At 45.7% G+C, this 24854-nt stretch overlaps 2 protein-coding genes across 3 annotated transcripts in view; both read right to left on the bottom strand.

Moving 5' to 3' along the window:
* LOC119661524 (27 kDa hemolymph glycoprotein-like) overlaps positions 1-11789 on the bottom strand; it is a 31900-nt gene extending 20111 nt beyond the window's left edge. The window contains exon 1 of the mRNA XM_038070900.1: positions 11276-11789. Coding sequence (XP_037926828.1) covers positions 11276-11327 — 52 coding nt within the window. The 5' untranslated portion in view covers positions 11328-11789. The remainder of the gene's footprint in view (positions 1-11275) is intronic.
* An 8234-nt stretch (positions 11790-20023) lies between these two features.
* Positions 20024-24854, bottom strand: part of LOC119656874 (calcyphosin-like protein) — a 40848-nt gene continuing 36017 nt past the window's right edge. For both annotated transcript variants that reach the window (XM_038063538.1, XM_038063547.1), the window contains exons 4-6: positions 20686-20743; positions 20415-20624; positions 20024-20358 (exon numbers count right to left, since the gene is read on the bottom strand). In XM_038063538.1, coding sequence (XP_037919466.1) covers positions 20257-20358; positions 20415-20624; positions 20686-20743 — 370 coding nt within the window. In that variant the 3' untranslated portion in view covers positions 20024-20256. The remainder of the gene's footprint in view (positions 20359-20414; positions 20625-20685; positions 20744-24854) is intronic.

Here is a 24854-nt window from a genome sequence, read left to right as displayed (position 1 = left end):
TATTCTACAGCTCTGCCATGCCCTTCAAAGTAGTCCCCTTGGACAGATATAGAGCGATTCCAGCGCGTTTTCTACTCTTCGTAACATTTCTGGAACACTTCGACTGAGATGTCCGCGTGTACCCTCGTCACGGCCGCTTGGATGTCCGTAATTGACTCAAAATGGATTCCTTTGACCACCAATAGGGACCAAAAAAAATCACAGGGTGACATATCGGAACACGCTGTTGTCGTGATGGAAGATTCAGTTATGAGAGATGTCTGGGCGCACCCTGTGGACTCGTTTTCGCAAATCTTTCGAGTACTTGGCGATAGTAGACTTGATTTACGGTTTGCCCCGGTGGAACGAATTCTTTGTGGACGATTCCACGACTGTCAAAAAAGGTAATAATCATCGTTTTCACCTTCGACTTGGTCATGCGAGCTTTTTTCGGGCGCAGGCATGCGGAGACAACCGTTGTGAGCTTTGGCATTTGGGTTCCAGGTCGTATTGGAGAAACCAGCTCTCATCGCCTGTGACAACTCGATCAAGCCGCGTGGGATCGTCTTCCACTTGTTCCAAACAGTCTTCTGCAACACTCATTCGATGCTGCTTTTGCTCCTCAGAAAGGTTCTTTGGAACCATCTTCTCGCACAACTTTTTCATCCCGAAATCGCCTGTTAAAATTTGTCTGACTGTTTCACGGTTCATACCCAGTTCCAAGGCCAACACTCATCATCATTATCGTCAACGGCGCAACAACCGGTATCCGGTCTAGGCCTGCCTTAATAAGGAACTCCAGACATCTCGATTTTGCGCCGAGGTCCACAAATTCGATATCCCTAAAAGCTGTCTGGCGTCCTGACCTACGCCATCGCTTCATCTTAGGCAGGGTCTGCCTCGTCTTCTTTTTCTACCATAGATATTGCCCTTATAGACTTTTCGGGCTGGATCATCCTATTCGATACGGATTAAGTGACCCGCCCACCGTAACCCATTGAGCCGGATTTTATCCACAACCGGACGGTCATGGTATCGCTCATAGGTTTTGTTGTTATGTAGGCTACGGAATCGTCCATCCTCAGGTAGGGGGCCGAAAATTCTTCTCTCGAACGCGGCCAAGAGTTCGCAATTCTTCTTACTAAGAACCCAAATCTCCGAGGAATACATGAGGACTGGCAAGATCATTGTCTTGTACAGTAAGAGCTTTGACCCTGTGGTGAGACGTTTCGAGCGGAACAGTTTTTGTAAGCTGAAATAGGCTCTACTGGCTGACAACAACCGTGCGCGGATTTCCTCATTGTAGCTGTTATCGGTTGTATTCACGTTGTATTCTCCTATCCTTATTCTTCCTGTTTGACCAGTGCGGTTTGATGTTGTTGGTTGGTTTGTTTTTGGTGCTGACGTTGCCACCATATATTTTGTCTTGCCTTCATTGATGTGCAGCCCAAGATCTCGCGCCGCCTGCTCGATCTGGATGAAGGCAGTTTGTACGTCTCGGGTGGACTTAAAGAGGATCGTACCTCTTGCATTTACCGCGGCATCACGGATCACTTTTTCAAGGGCCAGGTTAAAGAGAACGCATGATAGGGCATCCCATTGTCGTAGACCGTTGTTGATGTCGAATGGTCTTGAGAGTGATCCTGCTACTTTTATCTGGCCTCGCACATTGGTCAGGGTCAGCCTAGTCAGTCTTATTAATTTCGTCGGGATACCGAATTCTCTCATGGCCGTGTACAGTTTTACCCTGGCTATGTTATCATAGGCGACTTTAAAGTCGATGAATAGATGAGTTGCACCATATTCCAATATTTTTTCCATCGCTTGCCGCAGAGAGAAACTCTTATCTGTTGCTGATTTGCCTGAAGTGAAGCCTCTTTGGTATGAGCCAAAGATGTTCTGGGCGTATGGGGCTATCTGGCCTAGCAAGATAGCGGAGAATATCTTATAGATGGTACTCAGCAACGTGATACCTCTATAATTGCTGCACTGTGTGATATCTGTGTGATAGGATCAACTACTGGCCTATGCTGACGATATCGACATCATGGGAAGAACCACCCGAGACGTACAAACTGCCTTCATCCAGATCGAGCAGGCGGCGCGAGATCTTGGGCTGCACATCAATGAGGGCAAGACAAAATATATGGTGGCAACGTCAGCACCGAAGACGAATCAACCAACAACATCTCTGTTTACTGCGGTTATTGCGGCATCTATTTCCCTCTTATAGGTGTCGCGGAGGGTTGTGTTGTGGATGGCTTCAGTGTTAACTCTCACCTGATTGTCAGAGGGGATTCTGGGTAGTGTTGTTATTTGAGCTCGGAACACCATGCCAAAGAGATAGTGATCCGAGTCTATATTGGCCCCCCTATATTTTCTTACATTGATCAAGGCTGAGAGGTGGCGACGTTCGATCAACACGAGGTCAATTTGGTTGAAAGTGGTCCCGTCTGGAGAGGCCCACGTATGTTTGTGGACCGCTTTCCACGCAAACCACGTACTTCCAACAACCATTTCGTGTGACCCTGCTAATTGAATAATCCGCAGTCCGTTATCATTTGTGCTTTCGTGTAAGCTATGGGAGCCAGCGTATCGCCTGAATGCGGGCTCCTTCCCTACTTGGCTGTTAAAATCCCCAAGTATGATTTTGATATCATATCTGGGACATGCTTCGAGGGCTCGTTCTACTGCCTCGTAGAAGGTATTCTTCTCCGACTCTGCAGTCTCCTCTGTAGGGGCGTGAACGTTAATGAGGTTTATATTTCTAAACTTGCCTCGCAAGCGCAGAATGCATAGCCGTTCGCTTATGTTTTCAAAGCCGATAACAGCAGGTTTCATTTTTTGGCTGACTAAGAAACCTACTCCGAGCACATGGTTTACTGGATGACCGCTATAATATATGGTGTAGTGGCTCTTCTCCAGGAAACCGATCCCTGTCCATCGCATCTCTTGTAACGCTGTTATATCAGCCCTATATTGGGACAGGGTATCGGCTAGCTGTTCATCAACTTCATCTCTGTACAGGGAGCGCACGTTCCATGAGAAAATGCGCAAATCGTTATTCCGTTGTCGTTGCCGGGTCCGTCGTTTTAAAATCCGTTCTGTGCGAGGCTCCTGTTGTGGCTTCGTAACAAGTTGTTTTCCGTGAAAGGTTGTCAGCCCTACCCAACCCCCAACCTGGAGGACCAGTTGGTACAATTTGTCCCGTTTTTAGGCGCGGGAGACTCGCCTTCATCCTTCTCCGTCTGCAGCTTTTCATTAAGAAAGAGCTTCCAGCAGTCATCACGTAGAGGTGGAGATAGGGTTTGGTAATAGAGCTGTTGGTGTTGATTCAGCAGGCATTTCCCAGGTTTTATGCTCCATCGTGGATACCAATCCACGTTTCGCCCTGTTACCTATACTACCCTTTGATGTGATGTTTGATCGGCTTTTTGTGATCGTGCTGATATTATATTGTTGTCTTCCTTCCTTGAGTTCCACCTTTTCCTTTCTCGCCATGAAATTATCATTCTTCTACCCTAAGGTGTAGTAATATAAGCAGAGTAATAATGGTGGCAGCTATCGTAATGATTCCTGGAATAGCGTGCTTATTGAATTTGAGATGTTGAGGGGTTCGCAACAACAACTGAACAGCAAACAGTTTAAAATAGTTATCGTTCCGATGCTTGTAGTTCTTCTAAATAAAAATAAAACTAGGTAGCTTGCTCCTACTACAATATATTTGAATAGTTAGTAAATACGTAGCTTAAGTACTGAGGAAGAAAGTAAGTAGCTTTCGAAATACGTATTTACTAACTATTCAAATATATTGTAGTAGGAGCAAGCTACCTAGTTTTATTTTTATTTAGCAAACAGTTGTTTGGAGACCTTTGCAATTGTGCGTCAGTCCGCACCTCGACTGGTCTCCCACTCCGCGCCTCGTCTTCCACGCTTTCACGCCCCTCCTTAAACTCTTTATGCCATCGAAACACCTGGGCACGGCTAAGAGCACTATCACCATGCACTTTTACAATTTGAGCGTACGTTTCCAAAGCTGTTTCGCCCAATCTGGCGCAAAATTTTATCACGATGCGTTGTTCTAGATTTCGTTTCTCCATTTTCGTGACGAGCACCACCAACACACATCTACTCAACACGACACAGCAGGCGAACTAAACAAGCTAGAGCGATGGTGAATATATCAATGGAGAGAGGAAGGATGCCGGGGAAGGGGAGAGGAATTTGAAGGTTGCAAGTTTACCACAAGCACGGCAATAAAATCAGGCTCATTACTTAATTGTCTAACCTCGTAAAACGTATATGAGGTAGCTGAACTCTTAGGAACGGCGGAGTTGGAGTTTTGAAATACATACATGCAAGGAATATTTTGAATTTTTAGGTATGCACGGATGGGAAAACGCGCATAGAAAGTTTCTCACACAAGATGAGCACAAAACCTTTATACCCGAAGCGTCCAGGTTCCGGTATTTCGACTTGTTTGCAAGTCATGACCCAATGGCCTATAGTCTGTGACAATATTTGCATCGCTTTGAGTTGGATGAATCTTGAATGCGGCGCTAAATCCGGATTGTTAGGAACATATTTTCATCTTTGGAAGCACCACCATGTTATCTTGCTGCCTGGTTTTCTCAAAATGTAAGCATTATAAACTTTCCAACGTGTGAAACCTCGTTCGAGTCAAAATACTCCATAACACAGCAAGCTGGCCAAATAAAGCAATAGCGAATTTTAGTAAGTAAATATAAAAACTCCACAATTTGCATCAGTTCGAGGTTTACACAAATGAGTGTAGAAGGTTACGACAGAATTTGTGAGTTCTGAAACGACCTCTATTCTTGGCTACTTCTGCTGAAATTCTCTGAATTTAAATTAATTTTTTAGAATATTTTCTGAGTTTATCTTTCCACCGCAGAGTTGTTGTAAAAAATACTGGACGTCTACATTTTTTTTTATCTCAACTGAAATGAATCTTATTTTCCTCCTCCTTTCCTTAACTCACATGCATCTTTTATGACCATCAAAGGCACGTAATGTGCTTGTATATTTCTCATGAATCATGTTTTACTCCGTAGATGGCTTGATATTTACATTCATTTTGAAATAATTACGGCCGTACTTGTTTTATCATCGTATTCAAAGCACATTAAAAATGCTGGCAAGTCTCCAGTGCACGTGAACGGAGCTATCAAGTACGCATGCATTTCAAGTTATGAAACGTTCTAGAGACGAATCTCCGGACGCAATTTCCACGCGAAATTCTGTAGATAGGAGAGAAAAAGACAGCCTAGAGGAAACCAATTATGAAAGATCGAAGCAGCTAAGACTAGCAGGTAGCCGTGGCCCTTCGTTTGGAGGACTTTCATTATGATCGCGATTTTACGTGGAGGAACTGTTTTTTGGGCGTTTCGGTAGCATCCTACCAAAAATAGCTTAATAAACAGCGTTTTGGTTCCCTTATGCAGATAATATAAAGATGACATAGAAGGAAGCTGGTCACTGTGCGACGAGATCTGAATCTTCCCCAAATTTAAAGCCAACATTTAAAACCTTTCAGGTAATACAGGATGATAAATATAACACTTTTCTGAAGACACCCTGTTCGATCCTCCGATCCTTCCACTGATTTAATCTACATAGTATATCCATAAGTTCTGTTAGTCAAACAAATATTTATTTCTCACGAAGTAATAAATCAAATCAATCGAAAAGTACACCATTAGAAAAGGGAAGCATAGAGCTTTAAAAACGGAAAAAAAAATATTCAAAATGGCCGCCGCTAGCAGCTATACAGGCCAGAAGTCTGTGAGGCCATGCATCGATCGCTTCACGCGCCATTGGTCGAGCTGCATGCACGATGCTTCAAACTCTCCAAATCGGTGTAAGTTCGATCGCAAGCAGTATCCTCTAACTTAGCCCAAAGACTGTAGTCTAGAGGACTCAAATCTAGATTGCCCGAGGCCCACCATACCATGGCAGAAGTCGGATGGTGACGACGTTGGACAGCAAAATAGAATTTTGCGATATTTTTTACCGGAAAATCGTTGCAGAAGAGCAGAATACGGAGTTCGCCGTATTTCCTTCAGTTTTGGCGTTAAAATATGGCTAACACACCGCCGGTGCGCACTGAGACCGTGATCTTCTCGTAAAATACGACTCATACTTCGAGTTGAAACGTCCATTTCCGCCGACATTCATTTCTGGTTGCGAAGAGGATTGCGACGAACACGCTCACGCACAGCATGCACGACATGCGAGCGACGTACGGAGCGCGGGTGCCCCTCCCGCGGCTTGTCAACCATATCAGCTGTTTCGCGGTATCGAGCTAATGTGCTAAAAACGAATCATCCGTTTACCGGTAGCTTTTTTTTTAGCAAACTATGAATCTTTTTCGGCGTATTCCCACATTGGCACAACGCAATAATTGCGATTCTTTTTTTCGTAATTACCGCCAGTTTGCTCCGAGTTCTTCTTTTCATAAAAGAACATCTAAAGTAAAAAGTTTTGTTTACATTCCAGGGCTGCTGCGTGCAACAGCAGGTACGGGCTTGGGGACAGTATGTTCGCCAAGAGATGTAAAATGATACTCCCGGAGGAGTTGTTATCTGAAGAGGAAGGCAGCTCTTCAGAACTGCAGGTAATGAATGCGACCCTCCTCGAAAAAATTGAGGAGTCAAAGCAGAAGAAGGCCGTCATGGTCCAGCAACTGGACTGCCAGCAGAACATAATTAAGCAGCTACAGGAACGCTTCGCATCCCTCGAAGGGAGAATGCCAATTGGAACGTCGGAACAGCAGCAACGGCAACATCAACAACGAGAACAACAGCAACAACGATAACAACATCAACAACGGCAACATCAACAACGAGAACAACAACATCGTAAGCAACATAAGGAATAACAACAACGTGAACAACAAAAGGAGCAACAACAAGACCAATATCACCAAGATGGCGAAAAGATGTTCCTCGAAGTGGTCATCGAAGAAGGAAGGCGAGGAATTCAACTTCATCCAGCGGAAAATGAAGAAAAGTAAAGACAATATTAGTGTTAGTAGAGCTAATGCCCCTCCGGCAAACCATCAGGCACCCTCTCCCCAAATACCCGCCCGAAAAAGGCTAAAATTCCGGCTATCACTGGATACAAAATCAATATTTTTCAATTCTTGAGGATTCTCAAAAAGAAAGGGTTGAAAACAACCATAAAGAAAACATGGGGCGATAGGACCCTCATTTTCGCACAAAGCCATCATACGATGATCTTCAACCTCATCAACGAAAATGGGCTACATGCCACAACCAGTACCCCACCAACTTGACTCAGACCTTAGTTATCCGTGGTCTCCACGGAGAGGCAGACCCGGGCGACATAATGGGCGAACTCAATGAAGAGTATCCGCACTTAAAGGTGAAAAGCATGGCGAATCTATTTCAGCGAGCCGACAAAAAAAAATCGTTTGAGAAAGTCAGCGTAAGGAATGCACTGTCCCGCGGGACAGTGGCGACTTCTTGAGAAGAAAGAAGAAATGATCTCACGCACATTGTAGCAATTATAGCGGTATCATGTTGTGAATACCATCTATAAGATATTCTTCGCCAACTTGCTCGGTCGGATAGCCCTATATGCCTAGAACATCAACGTCTTTAGCCCATACCAAAGAGATTTCATTCCAGGCAAATTAACAACAGATTAGTTTTTCTCTCTGCAGCAGGCAATGAAAAAACTGCTGGAATATGGCCATCAATCGCACCATTTTTTCATCGCCATCAAGGTCACCTATGATGGCATAGCCAGGGTAAAAAACGGTCATGAAAAAATTTGATATTTCGATCAAATATAAAATCAAAGGGATCACTCTCGATAGCATTCAACATCAACAACGGTATAAGACAAGGGGATACCCTATCATGCATCCTCTTTAACCTGGCCCCGGAAAAAATGATCCGCGATCCTCTTCAAGCCCACTCAACTACTGGCTAATCTGACGAGCTCAGGAGAATTTTCTTAAAAGTGACACTGCGATGGTGGTGGATGATACGAATACCAGGGTGGACTTTGACTACACCTTGCTCGAACATGGGGAAACATAGGCGACCGTAACGATAATGGTTATCTCAACACCAAGATCTTGTTGAGACTGCGTTGTGCTAGTGATGTTGTTATATGGGATTAGCCCATGGAAAGCGACCCTACCGTTGCTGAATGTGTTACCTACGCCGATGAGCACCTCATTCTTGTTAAGGGGAATAGTCGACTTGAGCACCGGGGTACTGTCCGAACTTCATTAAATTATATTGAGTTTCTTTCAAGTACCAGCGGAAAGTGGCATACTTGGGAAGTCACGATCGCGGAACGCATGCCCTTGTCCTTGAACTCAAGCCACGATTGACTAAATTGGTGTATATGTTGAGGCGTGTGATGAGTTGTGAGGAGGTCTAAGCAGCAGAGTTGCTAGATCCATATATGTGGGACTCTTCCTTGCATGTTCTACGTACGGGTCTCCTATGTTGTATGATTTTGCAATGACGACACAGGGTAGGAAAATGTCCTATGCTTGCCAACGAGTGGCGTTGTTAGCGTGTTTTTTTTTTTTGCTGTATGTCGTACGGTCTCGACCGACGCCATGCAGATCTTGTTGGATGTTCCCCCTCTTGATCTGGAGGTAGTCCGGCGCCTACAAGATTAGGAGGGGCATATCTTTGCTGCAAATAGGCTTAGTAAGTGTTTAGGACCGCTTGCGGTCAAAAGGGTGTTAGATGAGAGTGTAACGTCTAAGTGGCAGGTCGTCCCGATTGAGTACGTCAGAAATGTGACTGCCAGAGGAAGTTTCGTCGTGGACTTCGGACTAGAGATTGGCTTCCTCCTGACGGGGCATGGTAGCTTAAATGAATTTCGCTTCTCGCCGAACCTTGCCTCCATTCAGGGTTGTGTTCTGTGTGAGGCACAGTCAGAAGACTGGTTCCATGCCCTCTGTGTCTGTCCAGCGTACATACGACATCCGTAATCTGGACGACATGGATTCACGTGGCGAACGGTATTCATGATTTTAGCCAGTGCCTTGCTAGCAGTAATACGCTAATTAATTTGCGCATGCTGCCTTCCGACGAAGGAGTGAGTTCCTCGACGCTGCTTTGCCTGCAGTATGATGGGGAAATGGTCATAGTGGCCGTGGTAGACAGTCACCAGTCGTGTATGTTTTATGTTAGTACTGTCTTGTGACGTCTTTCGTGTTGTATTGTATGCAGAGCGGTAGTTGACTAATGGAAAGGTTTCCTTGCGGTTCTCCGCTTCGAGCTAATTCCAGTCAACCCGTTGGGGAGTGCCATCCCCATGTACTCGAGGAGGGCTATCAGACCCGAGTTTGCAAGGGACTCATCTGAAGTGGCCTAGCCACGAAGCCTCATCGGAAGATATCTGGTACCATGCGAAATGGAATGGCTCTCTGGAGAATTCCTGGAGGATGTATTCTCGGCCAGGATATTTCCGGTTGGTCCCATTGTGGGAGTTTCATGGTGGCTGTGGTTATGCCTACATCGTGGGCAGAGCTCCTCGGAGCTCAAGCGTGGAGTTGCGCTGTACAACTCGGGTGCCGTACCCCTTAGTTGCGGCAGAGGTGTTAGACAGGCCTTGCATCCACCGGTATAAATGCTGAACCTGCACTCAGTGCAAACCAGTACCGCTGTGACAAGTCATGGCGGGGCTCTGATTGTGGTCTCCAAATCAATAAGTGTCCGAAGGGGACCGTGGGATTATGCTTCCACGGCAGGTTAAACCCCCCAAGACCTTCATGGAAAGTGACCCTCACTGTTGCTCAAAAGCCTTCGTCAATTGATGATAATATTTCGAACAAAGGACTTGGTCGACGCACAGGCCAGTTATCCGTAGACAATTTGTTCAGATGGCAGAAGTGGCAACGGATAGATCACATATTAAATAGGAGCGACACACCCATTGCAGGCTAGGCCATGCAATAGAACACAATGTCTCCAAATGATCGACGAATGGATCACCCAGGAGCACTTGGCGCTAGAAAAGTGTAAGGTTCTCAGGAGATCATGAAAGGAATTGAAGCGCATTTCAGTGAGTTGCGTACGATGGCGTGTAGACGTGGTTAAATCACTATGCCCGACCAAGGCTCTGCTCTTGGCAGTCCCTCGGCGAATACAGTCAGTGTTCCGCTGGCGGCTGTCGGGGGCCGAGTCTACTTGCACTACCTAGCAGCCGCGGGCCTGAGATGGAGAAGGCTTACAAGCTGTGCCAAGTCAAGGAGAATTTGGCCCGCTTATACTATAGCCCGATCACGAGAGCTCCTGTGCCGTCGCGTGCAAATGCATTCAAGATTAAGGCGGTCTGCACGGGTACTGGCCCATAGGCTAGGCTCGGCATATCCTACAACTCGCATTGCCGAAGCTGCGGAGAAGGAAGGGAAACCCTCATCACTTTCTCTGCGATTGCCTAGCTCTGGCTAGAGTCAGGCTGCGGACACTGGGTAAACCATTCTTTGGGGACCTCAGAGAGATTTCTAGCTGCAGGGTCGGTACGTAGACCCCTGATCTTTCTGCCGACTTTCCTGAAGTTCCAATAAAAATAGTACAGCAAATGATAAGAATTGTGCCATGTGAGGGCTCCATCGTCATTTAAGAGAAATTATAATCCCATCTTCAACGAACTTCCTGGCTGTACATCCATAGGTCCCCTAGCACCGCAACCATAATTTCGGCGCAGAGTGTTCCATCTGATCTAACTGATATTTTGGAGTTGTATTGCTGTACATCCCCGCATCGGTCGAAGCGAAGATCAGGCCGCCGCACCGGTGCCCACCGCGTTTAATTACTCGGAAGGCGAGTTGACCCTTGCACACCCAACCAAGCGAGTAGGCAATTGGCCGCTGATTAGTGCTCGAAAACAAATTTAAGCAAGCTTGCAATGAAGCTGTCGAAAGACGCAACGAGCAGCGGTCAACCGAGACGCGCAACTTCGTCCCTGGCCTCTGACACTCAACGAAAATCGCGTTCTGTGGACATTGCCCCGCAATCGCTTCAGTTTCTAACTCATCTTAATCCGCTGGGCTGAGTAGTCGTTTAATTGGCGGCGATAACACTAACCAGATTTCAGGTGTCCAATTACCGCCACATACTAAATGCGAAGGTCGTGTTTTATGTAATTCCAAAGTACACTCGGATTGACCAGACCCAGGTGTGGGCACTTTGCTGCGAATTCAGTCGAAGTACCCTTATCTGGCTAGGCGTTAACTTAGAGGATTGGGAGCGGGACTAGCAGGGCTTAGGCTGCTTACCTGAGAATAGCAGGAACTGCAGGCCGATCAAAGCAACTTGCCGACGATTCATTTCGCTGCTGCACACTAATCTTCACTGAGTACACAAGACAACACTCGGCTGACGTGAGCTGCCACTGGACGTTCTGAGCGTGTTTCTCTGGAGATTCGAGACCACACGGCAACTATCGCGACCCTCGCGCAAAGCAATACTGGCTGCTAATTTGATTGAGTATCGTAATTAAATTTCCAAGTTCGGATGGCAAATGGACGGAGCCCGAATGATTGACCGACAATTACTGACAAACACACAATGTTATCTCCGCGGACATACGACCGACGTCACTTCGCCCTTTGTTCACACTTGACGCAGCATCTGAGATGAGTAACTGCGGAAATATTTGCACACTGCACCAGATTCCAGTTTGAAATGTGATATTCGAATCCGATGGTGTCGAGTCTCTGGAGAATAATAACTGCAATCCGATTAGCAAGCCCAACAATCCGCCTCCAGGAACCTATCACAACAAAGATCTGTCAGCAGTTTCACAGTTGGTTATAAAATTGTGCAGATGTTCCGTCGGGTGCGTTCCGAAACCGATGCTGATACGTGTTAGTCGGTTTGGACATTAGCTATATTTTTCAACCTGACTTGAAAAAGCTGCAGCTTTACAAAATTTCTTTGTTAATTCAAAACGCTTATTTGGTTTACAATAAAAAAATCAGCATTCCAACCCAATTTCTAGTGATTATTGAATCATTGGATTTCAATAACTGAGCTGGTATTGACTATTATCGTTTTATGGGCGCATCCAAAGCAACGAAACTTGAGGAATGTCTTCTGTTGTGGCAGGATCACGAACGAAATTTTATGCGCAAAGCGCATCTGCAACAAGCGCCGCAATATTACCAAAACACAAGCGGGAAGCGGCAACATACATCAATCGCGTGGGCATATTGGAGGGATGGGTACTTTGTCGGGCAATCATTCACGCTTGATGAAGATTTACAGAGTAGACTTTTTCTTTTAAGTTAAATAGACCGTTTGCTTAGCTATCCCAGATAGGGGGCTAGGTAGGCATCAGTGACCGCTCCGAGGAGCCCAATTAGCGCCACAAACTACTAAGATCGTGATTGCTGCTATGAGAGAGGCAGAGTCCAGCCGACTCGGATCTGCAGAGACATCTCGTAGCATTCACGAAGGAAAGCAGCTTTCCCACCTGCAGCTAGAAATCTCTCTGAGGTCCCCAAGTAATGTTTACCCAGTGTCCGTAGCCTAACTCTACCTACCTCTGCGAGTAGACTCCACCCATGACAGTCGCCACCGACACCGACTGTACCCGCCGAAGGTCTGTCAAGAACAGAGCCCCGCAAAGTCAATCCCTTAGCAAGCTCATTCCCCATTATGTTCCTATGCCCGGGAACTCAGAGGAGGGCCACCCTGACTGTTCAGCGCGTCTCTGCACTGCCCCACCACCTGCATAGAAGGCTATATTCCTTCTTAACACTCAATCCAACCCAGTTTATGATCCAGGTTTGCAACCAGATACCTTACATAGGAGGAAAGAACCAATCTTTGTTGATTCAGTCGTGGTAGTTGGAATTCAGGTGTCTTTGCCTTGGCGGTGAATAGCATCAGTTCCGTTTTTGTTGGGTTTATACCGGGTCCCTATCTTGCGCCCCACAGGCACACCTTTCGCAACGCTCCTTCCATGATGTCGCTCATAATGCACGGAAACATCCCAGACACAAATATCACCAAGTCGTCGGCATACGCCACCACCTTCACCCCGATGCTGTCCAATATTCGTAAAATTTCGTTAATCACTATTAACCAGAGCAACGGAGAGATGGCGATTTTCCTTTGAGGTAGGCATGCTGGAACCTAGAGAAAGGCGTTTGTGGATGTGCACGCCGCGGTCTAGGGTTTTCAGCACGAAGGACGTGACGCTGATTGGTCGAAAGTCCTTCGCGGACTCATGGCCACGCCTGTTCGCTTTCGGTATGAAAACCACTCGTGCGCGTCTTCAAGACTTTGGTGCATATCCTAAAGAAATACAGCTCCGGTAAATCTCAACAAACCCTGGCACAACCCTTTCCTGCTGACTGGCATTATGCCATCTGGGCTCAGAGATTTATATACGGAGAAGTTATTTATAATCCAGCCGGACTTATCCTCGGTAATTCCCAATTTGATTGTAGGGCTGCGAATATTTATGCCTGGAGCAGATGTTGAGGATCTCCCTGGTGAGCTTCCCGAGGCTTCGTTCCACCACGGTGGCAGTGTCTTTTTGCTGTATTGGACAAAGCACAAGACTTTAAAGGCCTTTTCCAAAGCCCCGACCTTTGACTCCAATTCATTGCAATCTTGCCAATTTGTGCAACGGGAGTTTGCTCTTAATTACTTGACCAAACTTTCTCTAGCCGATCCTTCTGGGGACTTCTGCGGCAAGGTCTAGACTGAAAAGTATCCAACTGTGATCTGAGAAGGATCTCTGGTCAGACACTCTCCAGTTCTCAACCCTAAGAATCCCTTTGTTACTAACCGACGACGGGTGTTATCAAGAATCTCCTCCCAACCGTCGCAGTTCTCCAGTGAAATGGACGGTTGGTGTATGCCTTGCATTGGCGTCGCAGCTTATCAACAGGTTGTCTTCCTGTTCGTCAGTCCCCGTCGGACCGTCGATCCTCATCTCTTCCAATAGCTCGTTGGCGGTGTCGATTGGATCTAGGTCCTCGTGCTGTTTTGCAGAGCGGAACACCTTTAACTTTGCGTTCCTGACTCCTAACGGCACTTTATAGTCGACCTTTTCCCGTGGATCCTGTGTGCCTTCGGCGACCAGGAGATACTCAATGACCATCTCCGACAGGCTGGCTTCAACACTGGTCCACACTTCCGGCGCTAGTTTGCCGCTAGCGGAATTACCATCCTCCAGCGCCACACGGCTCTTGGCCACGACGCTGAAGGGTTTCGCAGTTCGTGGCTTGTCTCGGCTGGCAGTTGCTGCGTACTTTTCGTCAGATGTTGCTTAGCGTCCAAGCTCTTTCCCACTCTGCTGCGCTTGTGTTCTTGCTCGACCTCGTCTTGATAATGATTGCCTTTGAGAACGATTGGCTTCGCCTTCTGCTCGTCTGCCAGGTGTTTGCTGCTGTATTCCTCAACAACCACCTGGTATTTAGCGAGGTCTTTTTCACTCTGCTCCTTATTCTTAGCAATCTTGCTGAGAATATGCATGACCTTCTAGTACTGGCTCTTGAGCAGGATACCAGTGGACCTTCGCTTCTTAGTCGGTTCCCGGTGACTGACATTCTTGTCGGTCTTTATTTTTCAGGGATCCCCCGACGTCGTTGGATTAGACAAGTGTCAAATCCAAGCCATTCACAAAGGTCACCGCGAGCCGCATGCGGACATAGCATTGGTGACTTCCACATCCAGGCTATGCCCGAGACAGACTTCTACAAATACCTAGAAATTCTGCAAGGAACCCTTGCTCGAGTTGGTGATCTAAAGGATGCTTGCTGTCCGAATTCCTGAGGAAAAATAAATAAGCGCATTGAATGTATTTGCTGTCCCTTCACTGACTTATGCATTCGGAATATTGCCGTCGTGGAAAACGTCCAGCGGCGGATACGGACTATTATGTCCTAATTCCAAATGCGTCATCCAAACTCCGCGTGGAGAGGATAAACTTGCCTTGTGACTTCGAAGGCAGAAGTGTGGTTGACGTAGCGGACAGCATCAGCGCCAACTCGACTCGCTGGGCGTTTATTTGTTTAGTAAAGAGCAGGCAAGTTCCTTCCATGCGGCTGTTTGTAAGAAAGATTTCGAACTGACTCCACTTAACTTGATCTTTCAATCCTCTGAGTGGGGTGAAGTTAGACCGGAAGCGGTTCGACGAATGGAAGTCGAAGGCACTGCACCGTAAACACGTGAATTGTATTTGGTAGGCATTTGTCAATTTGCATTTGCCGAATAGATGGCTGCGTGCTTTTTGCTGAGATGGAGGGATTCATGTCTGTCATTCAGGACGCCATGGTTGCCACCTGAGCCTATAAAAAGCTCATAATGAAAGAACGAGTAGAATACGACTATTGCAGAATGTTAGGTTCGGCGTTAGAGACGTTGGACCGCGTCATTTCTGGTTGTCCTGTTATGGCACCGGCGCAATCATCACCATCATCAATAGCACAACGACCGGTATCCGATCTAATAAAGCACTACATACATTCCGGTTTTACGCCATCGTTCCATCTCAAGCAGGGTCAGTCTCGTCTTCTTTTTCTACCTTAGATACCTATTGAGCCGGATTTTATCCACTACCTTACGGTCAAATTTCGTCATTATGAGGCTACGGAATCGTCTATCCACATGTAGTGGGCCAAAAATTTTTCGGAGGATTCTTCTCTCGAACGCGGCCAAGAGTTTGCAATTTTTCTTGCTAAGAACCCAAGTCTCCGAGGAATACAGGAGGACTGGTAAGATCATTGTCTTGTACAGTAAGAGCTTTTGTAAGCTGAAATAGGCTCTGTTGGCTGCTAACAACCGTGTGCGGATTTCATCGTCGTAGCTGTTATCGATTGTGATTTTCTACCCTAGATAGGAGAAATAATCAACGGTCTCAAAGTTGAAGTCTCCTATCTTTATTGTTATAATTTTACCGGTGCCATTCGATGTTGTTACCTCTTTGGTTTTTGGTGCTGACGTTGCCACAATATATTTTGTCTTGCTTTCTTTAATGTGTAGCCCAAGATCTCGTCACACGTTCCGCCTGCTCGATCTGGATGAAGGCAGTTTGTACATCTGGGATCGTCCTTCCCATGATGTCGATATCGTCAGCATAGGCCAGTAGTTGGGTGGACTTAAAGAGGATCGTGATAGTGATCCAAGTTTATATTGACGCCCCTATATGTTCCGACATTCATCAATGCTGAGAGGTGGCGGCATTCAATCAGCACGTGGTCAAGTGGAAGTGCTATAGGAGCCAACGTATCGCCTGAATTCGGGCTCCATCCCTTCTTGACTGTTAATATCCCCAAATAGGATTTTGATATCATATCGAAGCTTCGTTCTGCCTCGTATAAGGTATCCTTCTCCGACTCTGCAGTCTCCTTTGTAGGAGCATGAACGTTAATGAGGCTTAAATTTCTAAATTTGCCTCGCAGAGGGCATAGCCTTTCGCTTATGTTTTCAAAGCCGATAACAGCATGTTTCATTTTTTGGCTTACTAAGAAACCTACTCTGGGCACATGAATTACGGGATAGCCGCTATAATATATGATGTAGTGGCTCTTCTCCGGGAAATCGGTTCCTACCCAGCGTACTTCTTACAGCGCTGTTATATCAGCCTTATATTGGAACAGGGTATCGGCTAGCTGCTGAGCAGCATTCGATCGTCTGTACAGGGAGCGCATGTTCTATGCGAAAATGCGTACATCATTGTTCCGTTTTCGTAGCTGGGTTTGTCGTTGTAAAATCCATCCTGTCCGAGGCTCCTTTCGTACCTTGGTCACTTCGGTTTTCCGTGTAAGGTTGTCAGCCCTACCCAACCCCCAACCAGGAGGACCAGTTGGTACAATTTGTCCTGTTATCAGCGGCGAGAGACTCACCTTCACCCTTCTCCGTCTGTAGCTTTTCATTAAGAAAGTGCTCCCAGCGGTTACCACATTGAGTTGGAGATAGGGTTTGGTAATAGGGCTGTTGGTTTCTTAAGTTTTATGCTCCATCGTGGGAACGTTTCCTCCTGGGACGTACACTACCCTTTGATCGCCCATTTATTTTTGGCTTAAATTTTTCAAAATAATCTCATCTCTCTTATCTCAAAAAAGCTCGTGAAAATAAGCCAACTAATTTCAACAAAGAACTAGGTCGATGAACGAGGCAAATAACACATCGTTCAATAAGTTCCGGGACTAGCGTCGAGATGGCGCTAATAATGCCATTTACATACCAAGGTTCAGAAGTACCATCCTTCAGATAAGATGTGTCAAAATTTGATGTAATTCAAAACATAACCAAGAAAGCTATAGTGGTTACAGTGACGCTACCTTTGCAATCGTGAAAAAATGGACCAAAACGAGTTTCGTGTGTTGATAAAACATTGTTTTCTAATGGGAAAAAACACTGTTCAAACTCAGCAATGGCTTGAAAAACGTTATTCGGACTCTACTCCGTCGAAAACAACCATTTGTCGGTGGTATGCTGACTTGAAACACGGTCGTGCTGATACAAATGATGCGGAACGTTCGGGTCGGCTAAATGAGGCAGTAACTCCCGAAAACACCAAGCAAGTATTGAAAATCGTGATGGGTGACCGCAAAATGACAGTGCGCGAGATAGCTAAGATGGTGACACTTCAACTGGTAGTGCTTTTACTATTTTGTACCAAAAATTGGCTATGAAAAGCAACAACGTATCAATGATTCGGAGAGCTGTTTGGCACTGTTTACTCGCAATAAATAAACAGGATTTTTTGCGTCGATATGTGACAGTGCACGAAACATGGATTCACCATTTCACTCCGGAGTCAAGTCGGCAGTCAGCTGAATGGCGTACGACCGGTGAAAGCCACCCGAAGCATCCAAAAACACAATAGTCGGCCGGCAAAGTGATGGCGTCCGTATTCTGGGATCCGAATGGTATAATTTTCATTGACTACCTCGAAAAAGGAAAAACCATCAATAGCGACTACTGCATGGTGTTATTGGATCGTTTGAAGGCCGAAATAGCGAAAAAACGCCCACACATGAAGAAGAAGAAAGTTATCTTTAATCAAGACAACGCACCGTGCCACAAGCCAATCAAAACGATGACCAAATTCAACGTATTAGGCTTTCAACTGCTTCCTCATCCTCCGTACTCGCCGGATCTGGCCCCCAGCGACTACTGGCTCTTTGCGGATCTCAAAAAGATGCTCCAGGGAAAAAGATTTGGCTCAAATGAGGAGGTGATCGCTGCTACTGAGGCTCATTTTAAGCCAAAAGACAAATCGTTCTACAAACATGGTATTGAAAAGTTAGAGAAGCGTTGGAATGATTGTATTACACTTGAAGGAGATTATGTTGATGAATAATAAAGAATTTTGCCGATAAAATGTTGTTTTCATAGTTAGTCTCGGGACTTATTGAACGATGTGTTACCATGGGTAATTTGAAAGCAAAAGTGGGCAGTAAATGAGAAGAGCGATAATTCTTTGGGGGCCTAAGGATCCCACTATCCCAAAATGACCGACGAGTGGTCCAAAAATTATAATACTTGACGCAGAGTAGTTCAGGAGAGGCGGCCAAAAGGGATAAACATTTGTTGGCTAGGAACCTGCAAACGTTAAAACTTTATTGTGAATAGGAATTCCAGCGATATAAACTGGACATTATGGGCCTAAGTGAAGTAAGATGGTGGACCTCAGGAGAGTATTCCATCTCCGTCTTGCCACACTAATAGTAATGTGCTTTTGTATTCTCGAAAGCCTAGTGGTAACAGAAGCGAATCAGGTGTCGGGTTGCTTTTGATGGGTACCACAAGGTGCGCTCTCTTGACCTGGGAGCCGGTTTCAGACAGACTTATAACTGCTTGATTTCGGTCTAGGTTAAGGATCATTACAATTGTATAATGCTAGGCGCCAACGATGTAGTGAAGGAGGCTGCTTTCTACGAACAATTGAACGCGGTTCAGCGGAAGCTTCCTAAAGGTGACATTGTGATCGTGATGGGTGATCTAAATGCCAAGATTGTATCTGACAACATTTTGCTCGGACATGTAATGGGGAAGCACGGTCCTGACGATTGTAACGGTAATAATGGGAGGTTCGTGGATTTCTGCAATCTCTACTGCTTCGTCATTGGTGGCACATAGTTTGCGCACAGAGCTTGCAATAAGGTCAGTTGGGTTTTAACTGACCGACGCCATACGAGTAATCAGATCGACCACTTCGTTATCAGCTGTAGGTTTAGGAATTGTCTTCTGACTGTGCGTAACAAAGGAGGCGCTAATATCAGCCTTGAAAGCAATCACCATCTGTTGTTTCCGCCAATTCACTGAGTTGGGAAACTGTGATCTCCCATGCTCAACATTGACCGCTTGTATGATCCAGCTGTTGCTCGACAGTGGAAGAGCTATCTTAGTGAACGCCAGGCAGATTTACTGAAGAACCCGTCTGAGAATATCGATGAGCACCCATAGAAAATGCTCTTTTCTCGGCTGCTGGGCAGGTCACGTCCAGAGTCGTGGAAGCGGATCGATAAAGAGAAGGGGTTGAAGGCTCTACTGAACGCTGCGAGTGATGACGGCGCGATGTGCTCAAATCCTGATACAGAGTGAAATCCCGAGAAATTCAGCGGCGTGACAAGAGAGAATTTGTTATTGCGCTGGTCTGGGAAGTGGAAGATGCCGCAGACGGCAATAATTTCAGAACAGTATACCGCAGCACGATGAAATGGTCAGTCACCGTAACATGCTAATACGGACTGTTCCTCCAAGCAGAAGAGGAATCATTTCGACCATCAACACCCTCAAATGGAGTAAAGCCGCTGGGCTTGACCCGCAGAGTTATTTATCGCTACACTTGCATTTACTGCAGCTATCTGCCGTTCTAACCTCTTGAAATTGAACCACTTTAGTTGTGTTGGAATAAAGCATCCACTTATATGTTATCTACGTAAACTACAGTAACATATTGGAACAAGAATAATCATAATCAGCAGCTTTCACATCTCTGTACATATAAAATGTCCACATAAAAATTATACAAAAATAAATTCAATAAACCTTGAACATTTCCAGGCACGCTAAAGATACTTCTAATCGAATATTTATTAATATTAGGTTGCATTTTGCTTGCATTAGGATACATAGCAGACGTAATAATTAATAGTACAAACAGTCAGTATTATGTATTAAAAATTCGTGCGTGGACAATAATGAGGTCGCTTATATTTTCTGCACGGAATCTTCCGCTTTCGAAACCAGTGATAAATATAGAAAAAAAGTTAGTCAAACATTTCCACGCTCACAACTTGTACGACTGACGCATCATCAAATCGAAATATGCATCGTTATCGATCGAGGCACTCACTCCTGAGTAGTAATTGACGAATTCTTCCTTAGTAACCTGCAAGATAGAAATATGATAGAGACAAGGGTGCACTTCTTGGGTATCACTCTCACCTTTCCATCGACGGTTCCTCCGTCCTCGAAATTTGCTAGGAACATAGTCAGAATCTGATCCTCTGTCAAGTCGCCGCTGGTGTAGGCAGGATTGCTCTTAACGCTGTAGACGTTCTTCAGATCGTCGACCGTTATAACACCATCCCCGGTTTTGTCTAATTTCTCAAACGCTTTGTCGATTATATTGAGACGTGACTGTGACATGGGGGGCTGGAAATGAGGTGTATTTAAATTAGGACCTCGATAAATATGAAAAATTGATCAAACTTACTCGTAACGCCAATAAAAACTCATTCATATTGATGCTTCCACTATCATCAAGATCAAACCTGGGAATTATCGAAAAGTCAGTATAAGTAACATAGTTAAATACTGATTAGCATAAAGTAGAAATGTGTTTAAGTATTTTTAAGGTCGTTTTACATTGTGACCGGGATGACAGTAGTATCTTCGAAGTAAGTAAGGCAAAATTTTGGCGGTGGGAGCCAAAATAACTTGGCAAACATCCCCCAATCAAAGAGCTGCTTATTACAAACACGGGTGCCTTTTCCTCTCAATCCTCCTCTTAGTCCGCGACAGAAACAGACTACTGCAGCGCAACAAACGACTATTTCACCGGCTACGTAACAGATGCAACGCTGGCTACCGTCTCCTCTTCGAGATCATTAAAAACCTGTCCAACAAAACCAATGGAGCTATTAGGTCCGACCTGAATCCATCTTACAAGAAACTTTTCAAATCCTTTAAACCTGGCCCACAAGTTTTCTCAATAATTAATCGATTGGCTGGAAGGAAAAAATCTTCTCGCAAAGTCAACTACTCCCCGATAAAAATAGGTAACCCCCAGTTCTATTCCCCAGAGGCTTTTGTACACTACTTCAGCCACTTAATCAAAACCAAGTCACCCGCGAACCCTATCTGGAATTCGGTAGTCGCAACTATTGTCAGCCGCCGCCTGGTTGATATAGTCAGAAACCGCCCGTTCGCCTCCCTCTTTACCTCCCTAGAAGAAATTGAACTTGTAACCATCCGGTCCAAAAATAAAAAATCAGTGAGCCCCGACGATATTTCTAGCTTTGTCCTGCGGAAGTGTGCGCTTATCATGGGAATCAGTTCTCCCAATACCTATCCCTAAGAAGGAGTGCTCTGGCGATCTGAAAGATATCAGGCCTATCTCTCTTCTTTCCAATATTGGGAAAATCTTCCAAAAGTATCCTACTAAGTCACTTCAATAGGCACTACTCGTCCATCATTGCACTCAATCAATTCGGCTTCGAAAACCTCAGATCCACCGAGGATGCAATCCTGTACCTGTAAGACTACATCCTTAATCCCCTGGAAAATATGCATTGTGCCGTAGCCTCTGCCTTAGACCTTGAAAATGCATTCGATTCAGATTGGAAGGCGGGTTTGCTCTACAAGCTAATTCAGACCAATTGCCCCCTACCCCTATTCAGAATACTTGGAGATTTTATCTGCAAAAAAACTTGCCACTTACGCTTCAATGGACTTCGCTCCATCGACTTCCCGGTAAACTCAGGAGTCCCTCACGGATCCATTCTAGCCCCCAAACTTTTTAACAACTTCTTCCACGATATTCCGCCAGCTCAGGCAGCCCCTCACCCGCTCTTTCTCTCCAAAGACAATGGGCCTCCCGCATCAGGGCCCTCACTAGCCTTGCTCTCTCTCAAACTTCTAACCAATGGGGCTATTGCGTATTTCAATCGGTGGGCCCTCTCCGTTAATTCTCTTAAGTCTGAGGTTATTAGCCAACGGGAAGTGCCACTGGCGCACAATCCCAGAAAGTAGAAACCTTCATCTATGCATGGCCAATCGCACTTTCAAGCCAAAGTCAAACATTCCTGGGAATCTCTCTCAATAACACACTTAAATCCAACCCCCATGTCAGGTCATATATTGCCAAAGCTTCTAAAGCCCCAGCTGCCTTAAAAAACCTCTTCTTATCTTGGACCCTGTTCCCTGCCACCAAAACCCTCTTATACAAAACCCTAATTCGACCAATCCTGAACGATGGCTTCCCAACATGGACTACTCTGCCACCCAATGCAGCAGAAGCCCTCCATCGCTTCGAGACGACGATACTCAGGAGATGCGCGGCCAAATGCAGAAGGTTGAACCTAAAAACCTCTTCGGGGTTTGTTCCATAATTCTGCATATGATCAAACCGTCGCGCGTCAGACTGAAGAAGTGGCTGTCCCCACCCTAATCCGCTGATAAAAAATCTTGCTACGCATAACGCCTCGTTGCGCGAGCAGAGGTACTACGTGTCAGGATTGACCCTCATCTCAGGCAATATGATATCTCTGTAAACTTCTCTCCTGAAGTTATGTCCCTTCTTCTACCAATTAGGCTCCACAATCTATATATGTTCCCTCAATCGCACATTCTTCTTCATCCCTCCCGTCTTTGGCTACTGTCCTTGCACAGGCCCAAATTGAGTAGAAGGTAGCCCTTTCTCGGGTTGCTATTAACAACGAGAAAGGACTGCGCTTTGGTTTTGTGTAAAACAAAACCTTATTAAAATCGATTTATTTACGGTCTGTCTGTCTGTCAGTCACACGCATTTTTCTCGAAGATTGTTGCAGTGAAATGGAATGATCGTTTCCACTTGTAAGCGCCTTGTCAAGAGAAGTTGGAGCATTTCCGTCTCATTTGCAAATCTCGGAGGTACAAAGCGTATTCGTTTATGCATTCAGGACAGAAGCGAGAATCATCATGTCCAAAACGATGTGAATAACTGCGGTGTCCACCATGTCCAGTTAGAAATTGGGTCAAGTGATAGTGGACATCCCCATGGCTACGAGTAATCCAACACTGGATATTTGGAATCAGCCTCTAAGTTCACTGATAATTATCCCAGTGTTCCTGTGTGCGCTCTTTCTTTTCGTCATCGATCTTCGGCATTATGGTCACTACGTGCTTTCCAATTGTATAGTGTTTGGATTTCCTCAGTCAAAATATCAATGAGAACCATTCCCGCAACTACGAAACCTGCTTCGTTTGAGATTGTTCGGAATGTGCTAGCGACTCTTATCGCATTCAGACGATATACTGAAGATAATTTTCTCCTATACGCCTGAACATTAAGGGGTTTTGTCCAAACGGGTGCTGCATACAGTAAAATGGATGAACACACTCTGGCTAACAGCAGCCTCCACGGTGGTTTGGGTCTTCCAATATTGGATGTCATGCCAGTTGACGCAGCTATAACTTTCGTTGCTTTCTCGCCGGCATAGCTCAAGTGTTCCTTGAAGGTTAATCGATGATCCAGCATAACGTCGAGGTATTTTATGAAAGGCTTGGACTGTTATCACATGCTGCCCCACGCGAACCGTTGAGTTTCTTTCAGTTTTCAGCTGCTGATCAATACAGCTCCCGTTTTGTGTTCCGTCAAATCTAATCCATGTAGGGTAGGTAGGTATCAGTGGCCGCTCCGAGGAGCCCAATTAGCGCTTTGGTGCGCCGTTTTGATGCCACAAACTCCTAAGACTGTGACTGTTGTTATAGGAACAGGGAAGCAGAGTCCAGCTGGCTCGGATCTTCAGAGCCAGCCCGTAGCACTAATCCATGTAATACCAACTAATCCTTGATCAGCTTTACCGATGTCTCACATGCCCAGATAGCATCCTCCGGGTGTTTGTCCACTACAATAATTGCAATGTCGTCCGTATAGCCGATAAGGGTAGCTTGTCGCGGAAGCGAGCACATGGCTGTACATCACGTTCCAGGGTAATGGGCCCAGCACTGATCCATGAGGCACTCCGTCGGTTATCAAATATTCAATTGGGCCTACGTCGGTATCGTAGAGGAGCTTTCTATCTACAAAATAATTCCTGGTAATTAGCTGAATATACGAGGGAACGTTCAGCTGGTTTAGAGATCTTATTATATGCTGCCATTGCGCTGAGTTGAAAGCATTCCTCACGTCGGGGGTGATGATGGCACAGTATTTTTTGGTGTCAACTCTCCACCTTATACCTGCAATTGCTTCCTCTGGAAGATTGACTACTGCGTTGATTGCATCCACTGTTGATCGGCCAGCGCGGAAACCATATTGTTGTGTGAACATGGCTCCTGCTTGTTCTACAATTGGGAACAGCCTCTTGCACATAATATGCTCCAGCAACTTTTCTATACTGTCCAGCAAACAAATAGGACGATACGATGATAGCTCTCCAGGTGGTTTACCACTCTTTAGTAGCAGCATCAGCATTTTCCTTTTCCACTGAGTCGGGAAGGTGCCCTCTTTCAAGCAGGTATTAAAAATGGAAACGAACCGGTCTTGCTTTTATCGCCACCTGCAAAGCCACGTTCGGTATTCCGTCCAGCCCGGGTGCTTGTTTAGCCCCTACTTTTTCGCAGGCAATGGTAAGGTCATCCTCTGTTACACTTGGGATATCCGTTGTGGAATGCTCTCTT

Source organism: Hermetia illucens, chromosome 1 (genome assembly GCF_905115235.1).
Source record: "Hermetia illucens chromosome 1, iHerIll2.2.curated.20191125, whole genome shotgun sequence".
In the NCBI taxonomy this organism is placed as follows: domain Eukaryota; kingdom Metazoa; phylum Arthropoda; class Insecta; order Diptera; family Stratiomyidae; genus Hermetia; species Hermetia illucens.
The sequence above is the reverse complement of the archived record's forward strand: the minus strand, read 5'-3'. Positions and strand labels throughout refer to the sequence as shown.